This window comes from Trichoplusia ni, chromosome 5, assembly GCF_003590095.1.
Source record: "Trichoplusia ni isolate ovarian cell line Hi5 chromosome 5, tn1, whole genome shotgun sequence".
NCBI classification, from domain to species: domain Eukaryota; kingdom Metazoa; phylum Arthropoda; class Insecta; order Lepidoptera; family Noctuidae; genus Trichoplusia; species Trichoplusia ni.
Genome location: NC_039482.1, coordinates 3385727 through 3396576, shown reverse-complemented (window position 1 = coordinate 3396576; position 10850 = coordinate 3385727). Strand labels below are relative to the sequence as shown.

Genomic DNA, 10850 nt, shown 5'->3' with positions numbered 1-10850 from the left:
TAACATTTATGGGTGAAGAGTGAAAGATGCAACAGTTTACCCCCGCCGGGCTTTAACTAGTCGGGCTATCCCGATAAATACGCGTGAGTAAACCGTTGGATCTTTTAAGTACTCAGTGTACTCACTGGCCTCTAATAAATGCTTTGAATTTATTCCAAATTTCCAACAAGTTTTAGATCGCTATTTTTCAAAAAATTACTGCTATTTCTTACTAACCATTTCAAGCACTGGCATCTATAAGATACTTAATTTATTTAGCTACTTAAATAAAGATAAACAGTCTCGTTATGTTTATTTGTTTAAAAAATCAGTTTAATAATATAAAGCACCTAAAAACCAATGTTAAACAACAATAAAGATTACCAAATCAAATATAACGATAATTTGTTCACTACACTTTTAATTACAGCTTATTAATTTAATAATACTACACAAACAACAATAATTTGCAAATTCAAGACGTGTTTGTATGCAAGGTTACAAAAAGATTGTTATACAGATGTAACGATGTCAAGTTTCAAAGGCGTTTATCAATTTTCTATTCTGACAGCCACTACCGCTAATATAGCAATCTTTAGCTATAGTCCTGAAAACGGTAGCAATCGCAAATCCAGCGTATTTTAGTAGAGGCCAGTGCTAATAATAAAATGTATATTATGAAGAGTGGACCCGCGGTTATCCGAGCCTAGTTTGATCCAATCGCTTGTAATCAGATACACAAAGGGCAAAGGATGGAACATGGGTGGGTTCAGTAGAAGTAAAAGTCAGTAAAAGTCTGACACTCCCTTCGGCTAAAAGCAAGGAGTGATTTAAGATTTTCCATCAGGAAACAATATTTAATGGATTTAAAATATCCAAATCCCTGGTTTTTAAATATCAATCCATTCCAATTTTATCAAAATTGGTCCAGGCGTTTTTATAGTTGTAAATTGCATCATTTCGGCCTGCTAGCTTATCAGGAAACGCCTTAAAATTTAGTTGCAAAAATTAAACCGCAATAAGAAACAAACAAGAAAGTGACCTTATAAAAACGTGGGAAAAATACATGACGTAGCGCGTAGTAGTGATACAATCCGAGATTATTACAAGTTTGTCTGATAAACACGGGTCCACTATAATTACAATATCAATTAAATAGTGCTCATAGGTGATTGGCAGTGTATAATTTCGGAAGACCAATATGATACATAAAGTATTTGATAAAACAATTATTAGATAATTTGTATTAACTATTACCTTCTAAATACATGTAAGTAAATGAAATATGTTTATATTAACTATAATGTTTCTATAAAGAAAAAACATAATTTTATTTAAAGTTTTAGCTTCTATATTGAGTATAGGGAGCATTATTATTTAACTTGCGAAAGCTGTCCATTTAAAAAAAAACGACTCCCGTCTATTGAAATAAATTTTACAGATATTCACACAGACAGACCTGGGTCTGTCTGTGTACATACGGGCAGGCACTTGTGTGATCCACGAACATCTGGATGTTCGTGGATCACACAAGTGCCTGCCCTACGCGGAGATCGAACCCGTCGCACGTCGCGCATTGGGTTTGGCGTGGTGTCACAACTACTCGTTTGTTCTAAACATTCTTTTTTAATCTTGGAAAATTAGTCTAATAATTTGTATCCATGGCAACAAACGTTGTCAAAATGATCTATAGTTTGAAAAGTTGTATATTATTCATGTTTTAAATTTAAGCTAAAAACTAAACGGTATAAATTATTTATATTTACAAATTTATTTACAGAATTCGCCATTTAATTTCAGCAGATCATTTTTATTTTGTATATATTCTATAACATTCGTTTAACAGGCGCCGACGGTAAAAATATGCCATTTTTGACTGGCTTGTTAGTCTAGAAGTTAGTGGGCCCGATTGCCACATGGTAGTTCGTGGGTTTAATTCACTCAGCACCCTTGTAGTTATAATACAGGCTTTGCTTAATTTGAATCTAGATGGCGTTGTGTAAGTTATGGAATATTATCTACATAATGCTAAATGATAGCTATTGTATTGCAATTTTCAGTCATGTTTTACCGCTGGCGATTCAATCATAGATTGTACTTCAACTTATGCTAACATTTTAACTGCGGTAAGACTGTTATTTATGTTATGCCTATAAAGATTCTGTGTTAATACACAATACCCCTACATTGCTAAAAGCCCAAAAGTCTTCCACCACGTCTTAAAGTAACATTATTATGGTTGTGAAAGCGTGACAGCGCAATACACGGTGTAGAGCGCCATCTCTCTTCCGCCCGCAATAATATGACTAAGATTATTTGGCGGTACGCCCCCTGGCCGCCATTTTGTTGACGTAAGAAGGACGTTGCTGTTTGTAACGTAGGGATGACGTCATTTCTTCTATCGACTTTAAGCAAGTTCTGTCTTCGTATTTTTTGTTAGAGATTAATATTTTCGCGCATAGAAGTTATCAAGTGTCATATTGTCATCGGAGTCCTCGTGACCATACTCATCCTTTGACATGTCATCGGTTTTCTTCTTTCGATTTCTGTGAAAGATAAATAAAACATTTTTACATCCGGCAACAAAATTACATTAACAGTTGATAATGAACTAAACGGTTATAAAATCATATATGGAATATAGAAGTGAGTGAGAAAAAGTAGTCGCGTATCAATCGGGATCGTCCGACTAGTTTCGGACCCAACCCTGGTCCCTAATGATGAACTGCCACGGCGGGATCGCGAGTCGGACAATATATACCGACCAATATACATAAAAAAACCGTTGCATATTTAAGTAAGACTCAAGTAACAAATTTCAACTAATCTATTAATGAGATACAGCGTGATGAAGGACGAATGAACGGACAGCGGAACCTCAATAATAGAGATTCGAGTTTAATCTTAGGGCACGGAACACTAAAAGGAATAACAAACATTTTTAAGGTTAGTCTGACTGTGGTCCAACTGTGGGAATTTGATCCATCATAGTTACCTTTTAGGATAAGGTTCTTTTAAATGGAAGGTTCGGTAATGTAGTCTCATGCTGCTGACTTGTTTGAAGCGCTTGTCGCAAAGCGTGCACGCCACTGGCTTCTCACTTGTATGTGTCTGTAACAAGGGCAAACATTAGAATCGTTTGCAACTCGGGGACATTGAAGAAATTATTGGTTTTTTTAATTAAATTATGTACGGCGGTAACTCACCAGCTGATGTGTAGTCATACCGCCTTTGCTGCTAAACTGTCGCCCACATGTGTTGCAAGTGTAAAGCTTTTCTCGGGTGTGAGTATTCAGGTGGCTGGACACACTGCCGGGCTGGCAACACCACACAAAGTTTTTGTTTAATGGCAATATTTATATTTTAATTTTAAACCGGTCACGCGTGAGTCGTCATCACTCTGCTTATGTAACACAGTCTAGTTACAGATGGACAGCTTTAGATTCTAGTTTACTGTTCATCAAATTTTTGGCTATGGAACCCCATATATGAAACAAAACTTTTAAAATCGTAGTTTTAGTTACATTTCAACATCATAGTCTTTTCCCAACTACGTTCGAGTCGGCTTCCATTATAACAGGATTCAGCTCAGTACCTGTGTTTTACAAGAAGCGACTGCCTATCTGAACTCCTAACCCAGTTACCTGGGCAACACGATATTTCTTAGTTAAACTGGTTCAGGTTTTCAAGCTTCTACCTACCTGTAACCACTGTCAAAGATATATGAATAACAGCCAGGTCCCCCAATTACACGTGCCTTACGAAACACTGAGGAACTCGTTATGACAAAGATGGTCACCCATCTACGCACGAACCTGTGATCGATCCACTTATGCAATTATAGCTTAGCCACGAGCTCCTCATGAAACAAATAATATTCGTCGTATAACTTACAGCTAGCGACATGCCACATATCTCGCAGATGTGTCTCTCGTTGGGCGCGAAGAACGAAGTGCGCGGATGTTCCGCCAGGTGGTGCTTGCGACATGCCGCCTGCGTCGCGAAGTGTTTGCCGCACTGACCGACAAACAGACAGACAATCATTATATCTACTAATTTAATAATGAGTTTTTGATTAAAACTTCAACTAAATATATTCATATAATGAATAATTGATTATTTATAAATTATTAAAAGTGGTTTAACGGTATTCAATTTTTTTTGCGTATTATAAATGCAGCGGAAAAAGATTACAAAGTGAATAAAATTGTTAGTAATAAGAAAAAATATACACGAATTCTGACTTTAACCAATTCTCAGACCTACCAAATACGCACGCCAAAATTCATGAGAATTAGTCAAGCGGTTTCAGAGGAACTATAAACACCGCGACACGAAAATTTAATACATTGGGATATTTCGATTTTTTCCTAGCCAAAGCAATTTTATCGGACTTCTCTTTCATACATTCCTTATGTTAATACTATGAACATCGTATACTTACAATATGACAGTCAGTCGGTATTTTGGTTGTCCTTTTGAAGTTTTGCCGCCGTTTCCTGGGGTTAGAAGGCATAGGTGCATTTATTTCTAAGTCTCTGTAAAATATAAGAGATATACATACATACAGCATAAGCTGGTATACTATACCAGCCGAGAAGTTCCTACAACATTGTACTTTACTCATGTAAAGATAAGGTTCAAAATGAATAGCGTTGTTTGGTTGACTTAGGATGATTTTTGTATATGATGTTTCGTTTTTAGGCCTTTAAGCTTTAAGGGCCAGATTGACAATAAACTAACTGTATCTGTGCTATCGCTCTTAATTTCATTAAACATTACACAATACTCCATCACAAACGAAAACAGACTCTAAACAGTCATCACAAAGTCCATAATTGAGTGACAAAAAATGACTTCAACAAAACGCGATTCTTTCCAACAGTTTATCTGTCAATTCTTTGTCAAACATTTATGTTTTGAAAACTCACTCGATTCCATCCACATGCATGGCTGAATGTATGAGATGTTCCTCATACGCTTTCCTTGTCTCGAACTTGATGTCGCATCGTTGGCAGTGCTGTTCTTCACCTTGAGGCAGCTCCTAGAATAATAAATTAATTGGAATGACAGAGTGAATACTAAAGGTCTATTATAACCAATCAAAAATTGCGAACAAAAGTAGCATCAAAGGTCGGTAAGAAATGTACTGACAAGTGACGTCATATGCGATTTCAACCTACAGTATAACCTGGACTGTTGGTCTAATGGTTAGTAAACTTGGTTAGTGTGATGAGCACGATCATTAGTTCTGAGTTTGGGTGTCGTTTGACTATAGTATGAATTTATTTAAAAAAATATTTGTATTTTTATCCGTTGTCTGGTTCAGTACTTATAATAGAAGCTTTGCATAGTTTGAGACTAGCTGGCGTTGTGTGAAAGTTGTGGAATATAATAAATTACATTTTTGTTTACGAGATAAAACAAAAAACCTTTATCAATATTTTTCGCAAATCTATCTATCTGATGAAATCCATTTTATTTGTTTATTCAAACTTTAACTTACAATTTTGGTACATAACGCGGTTAGCCCGCCTTATGTGCTATGCCGCAAGGTCTTATTTTTACTCTAATACCCAATTATGACTCCGCCTCATAAAACATGAACATTATACTCACAGTTTCAGCGTTAACATGCTTGATCTTCTTATGTATGCCGAGTCCGGTCACACTGACGAAGCTGGCGCCGCAGAGCGTGCACACATGCTCACTGCGGTGAGTGCGCAAGTGGGTGTAGTATGTTGTCAGGTGTCTGGTATAAAGATATTCTTATAAGACACACATTTAAGTCATCATCATCCTATTTTCCCAACTATATTCGGTTCGGCTTCCAGTCTAACCGGATTCAGCTAAGTACCAGTGTTTTACAAGGAGCGACTGCCTATCTGACTTCCTCAACCCAGTTACTTGAGCGATACGATACCCCTCAGTTAGACTGGTTGTCAGGAATTCTAGCTTCGGTCTACCCGTAATGACTATCAAAGATGTATGAACCGAGACCTACAGTTTAACGTGCCTTCCGAAAACGATGATTGATTTTAAGTGATCAAAAACCGGTCCAGTGTTAGTAGAACTAGCGAGGCAAGCTATCGTACAAAATTAAAAGTGATTTATTCAAATTAGGCTAATTAGGAGCACTTTTTGAAGTTCAAATTACATCGAACACACTCGAAAGAATGAAACATTACTTTGGAAGTAAAGAAAACTTACTTGAATTCTTCGCCACAATGATCACATTTTCGCGTAACACCGTTGTGATATTCTTCGTGAAATAGAGCCGTAGTTCTGTAAAAATAATAATATGAACATAAACATCATACAGGAGACGTACCACCACCGGAAAATGATCCCATGAGATCATAAAATCGAGATAAAAACTATCCTATGTGCCGTTGTACACTTGTCTTTGTACTTCAATGCCCAAGTCACAACATTATCTATAATAATAAAGAAATAGCAGTAAGGAACCTTAGACTTGGCACGACTTTGTCTCGAAATGAATAATTCTTAGAGTTAAACGAGTATCTACATCGAGACTTGGCTAGGTTTTACAGAATGTTTTTGGTGAGATACAAATTTTCACGTTTATATTACATCTATATAAGATAAGATAAAAAGTATAATTTTAAGGATTATTACTCACTCGAGAGGACAGACGAGATCGCAGCGGAGACATTTGTACTTGGTGTAGTGTTGTCTCATGTGCTTGTTGAGGAAGCACTTCCATTTGAACCGCATGTGGCAGAAGCGACACTCTATAGGCCCGTTGGACTGAAATATAAGGACATGTGGAGTAAAATTCAACTTGAGGACTTCTTATAGAGTTACGTAACCAAAGGGTAAAAACGGAACTTAGGTACTGCTGTCTGTCTGTTATTGTCTGCCTGCTACCAGGATGTACTTATGTTCTGTGATAGCTGTTTTGTTTTTTTTTTTTAATTCTTTTGTTTACAAGATATCATGGCTCAAACCATTCGCGTCAAACATAACTTGGGTTAGGGTTGAAAAATAATAAACTTTCTTATTTAAATAAAATAATAGAAAAAGTATATCAAAGTATCTACGAGATACGAAGTTTGGGTTCTGCCTTAAAGATTCCACATCTAAACCGCAGATTTATTTTTTAGTCTATTGGTTAGTACACTTAATATTCGTTTTCTTATCGGCAGCAGAAAATGTTGATCATGGTACATACCGTGAGTCATGGCGATAGATGGACAGACAGAGCAATATTAGAAATAGTTCCCATTAGTACCATTTAATTTTAGGCTACAGAATCCTAATAAAAATAATTAAACTTGGAAATCATTTCTTACCTCACAGTGCCTCAACTTATCATGTCTCTTCAGCATATCTTCTTTGGAGAATCCTTTAAGACACTGCGTACATTTAAACTGCGCATTCAAATATCTCTTGTGCTGCCCTCTGGCCTTAAACTCCGCATCTGCTTCTTCTTCTGTCAGATTAATCTTCAGCCAGTTATTCGGATCCATTTCTGTCTTCTTCGTAGTTTTAACCGCGAACTTCTTTTCCTTAGGAATTGTTTCTTTAGCTTTCTTCTTTTTGCTGTTACCACTGCTCCTTGTTTTTCTTTTCCTCGTATTCCTTGGTTCCGGTTCCGGTTCTGGTTCATATTCCTCATCATCATCAGTCATTATCTTTATATCATCAACGAACACCTTTTCATCGTCGCTCTGTATTTCGTCGTCTGTAAATACTTTTTCTATTTCTAATATCTTTTCTGTCGGCTGTGTTTTTGCTTCAATGACTTCAATTGCATCGGTTTCTAACTTTTCTACTTTTTCTTTCTGTTCTTTTATGTCTATTTTTTCTATTTCTACTTCTTCTAAACGTTCTTTGCTGTCGTCGACGGCGTTTTCGAAGGTTCCGTCATCGCTTAGAGATCCAACGTCTATTTCTATAGGTTCTCTCTCCTGTATTTTTAATTTATCCGAATTTCTTATTAAAGTGGTCTTAACTCTCTTACTAACAGTTATTATTCCTATTGGTGTAAGGAGGTTTTGTGTTTTGCGGTCTAAATTGCGGACTGCTCTTTTCGTTATCTGTAAATTAAATATAAAAAAAACCTTTTATACCTTCAAAGATAAAATATACACAAATTATAGTATTAACTTTTGTGCCAAACATACTATGTACTTTGTGTGGCAGGTTTTATTGGCAAATGTGTATTTTAGGGGATCCCAATAAATATGCGAGTCAACAATAATCTAATAACTACAACATTATTTATCTGTGTAATGACTTACAGGACCCTTCCATAGTATTTCTTTGAGCACCTTCTGTCCAATGTAGCATTTCTCTTTAAACTTGTGATATTTATGTAGTAATGCCGCACATTGATAGCAAAAGTACTTTGGGAGTCCTGATTTTACATTAACCTGTAAAGAAGAAAGTATTCATGTAGATTATTTAACTCAATACTCAATTTTTTATTGATTTCCATTACAGAGATGGTAAAAACAATTTAAAGATTAGTATGGAACCTGTATTTTGATAATTACTAGCATGATGATCAATGCTGGCACTTTCTCAACACGGAAAGAGGTCTGTGCCCAGCAGTGGGGTGTATCTAGGCCGTTCTTCAGCCACTAGCTTACTAATTAATAAACATTGTTTTCATTGTAATTTTATTCAAACTGTTTCAGCAGATTAGTCAGCATAACTTCCACAAAATTATAACTCAAACTACATTAATTTCATTATTTTAAGCATTGCGCCTGTTTGTTCAAAGGAGTCTGCGTAACAAAAAGAATTATGTAGACACACAATTTACTATTTTACTTCTCTATTAGTTAATCTGTCTTCTGTTAGTATAAAGCAGTTAGTTGCTTCATTCATTTTATTTAATATTCTGGTCCATTGTAAATGTTATAACAATATTTTAACTTAGCTAAAAGGTAAACAAATCTCTGTGACACTAACTTGTTATGTCTATTGTGACTGGAATTAAATGTACTAAAGTTATTTATATGTGTGATATTTAATATGAAATGTATACAACTGTGACTTAAATACTGACTTTGGATAGGCTGTTATTGATTTGTTAATATGAGCTGTAAAACAACTCAAATATGCATCAACAACTATTTTAACTCATCAAAGATTTTAATATAACAGTATATGATTTAGTTATACACAAATATAATAAATATTCTTACTTTTGTAGCCATAATCTGTTCGTAATAAGTTCTCAATTGAAACTTGTCTAATCCATACATTTTCACGTCAGTAGAGAGACATATTCTACATATTTTGAGGTCCGACATTTTAACACTAATATATTAAACACTAAAACACACAATTTATGAAGGCTTTAACACTAAAATTTATGTAAATAATAATTAATAACGCGGCATCAGTATCGTACAGTGTAGCTTTGTATAAAAATGACAATTATTGTTTAGTGTTGCATGAATTAAAAAATAAAGTTTATATTTTGCAAGCTCGTAGAAAAATGTATATCAATAATATCATGCCATTTAAGTTTATTTTTATCTTAAACATTATAAATTAACATAACTTAGGCTTAGAATAAATTTTCTTGATCGATGGTAACCAACTTAATATTTCTGTGGCAACACACATTCACAGATGATTGATTAGGCTTGACTTAATTAAAATGGGCATGTTATTCGACTGCAAAAATTGTAAAATATCGTTTGTTTCTTCTATTATCTTTATTTGTGAAGGGGGACTCCTCCTCCGATTCTAAACAAATAACTTTGAAAAAATATACAGTAACTTTGTTGACTGCACGGATAGCCGAGTGGTTGAGGTCACCAAGCCAAACCCACTAAGCACGGCGTATCGCGGGTTCGATTCCCGAGTAGCACAAACATTTGTCTGATCTACGAATGTTTGTGAAACCCACCGACACGAGGATTATATTATTAATTAATGAGGGAGTCGTCTTCTTTTTTTTAAGTAATTATATTGACCTTACACCGGTAACCGGATGCCGCTTATATACCTAAAAATACGTAGGTGGTACTAATTGGTCCTGAACAGTCTGAAGTGTGAGTCCGGTTATAATTACGTCCGAACACACATTATTCTACTCATTATAAGTAAGTAACGGTATCTTAATAATAATATTAAATAACATTAAATAGGTACTTCTTCTTACTACTTGCTTGTCGTGTTCACTTAAATGATTAAGCATTTTTTCTTTGTCAGTTTGAGGAAATGGCACAGTTCTATCTATACCTACCTTTTTACATAGTGTCTTGATTTGGGAGTAGGATTCCCATCCGTCCGTATTTCCCCACTTATTTTTTTCCCCGGTTTAGTAGAAATGTTTTTCGGTTAACGCCGAATTTAATTAACGCTGACAAAAAAAGTCAAATAATCTCGAACTTTTTAAAAATGACTTTTACGTGTTTGGTTTTTGGACTTTAAAATCCGGAGTTTTCATGCGTCTTGTCCTGGCTTCTAATTTTAAGAGATGCCTACCCTGTTTGGGAGTGTCTGAAACGTAAGCTTTGGTTAATGTATTGAACGATCAACCTTTACAATATACTAGATACCTTGCCTTTCATCGTACTTTGAGCAACGGTCTGATATGGTCATCTATTCAATTATTTAATACCAGATCTTTTTTTTTTTGCAACACACTTCAGCTAGCTCTCAGAAAAAGACTCCGTCAATTGTGAGTTTCAGCTTTAATATAACTTAAACTGTTTGAAAGGTGTTAGGGGACTGTTCTGGGGAATGGTCAGCAAAAGTCAGAAATTTCGTCAATCAGGCTTATCAATGGCTATCGTTTTTCCGGTGTTGAGGTCATAAAGAGAATACCTCGTAGTTAAATACTGGTACTCAGATCAGAAAACGACCAAAAGACTAAGCAGTAA

The 10850-nt window shown here is 35.3% G+C and overlaps 1 protein-coding gene across 2 annotated transcripts; it reads right to left on the bottom strand.

Moving 5' to 3' along the window:
• Positions 1-1292: 1292 nt before the first annotated feature.
• LOC113494092 (zinc finger protein 260-like) lies at positions 1293-9376 on the bottom strand. Of its 2 annotated transcripts, none has more exons than XM_026872238.1 (12): positions 9159-9376; positions 8247-8378; positions 7296-8042; positions 6623-6750; positions 6190-6264; positions 5599-5731; positions 4911-5023; positions 4424-4517; positions 3874-3996; positions 3186-3296; positions 2975-3090; positions 1293-2525 (listed from the first exon to the last, which is right to left on the bottom strand). In XM_026872238.1, the coding sequence occupies exons 1-12, from the start codon at positions 9264-9266 to the stop codon at positions 2423-2425; spliced, it is 1983 nt and encodes a 660-aa protein (XP_026728039.1). In that variant the 5' UTR covers positions 9267-9376; the 3' UTR covers positions 1293-2422. The 2 variants fall into 2 exon arrangements, with proteins under 2 accessions (XP_026728039.1, XP_026728040.1); XM_026872239.1 differs by having other exon boundaries at positions 4424-4478.
• Between the last annotated feature and the right edge of the window lie 1474 nt (positions 9377-10850).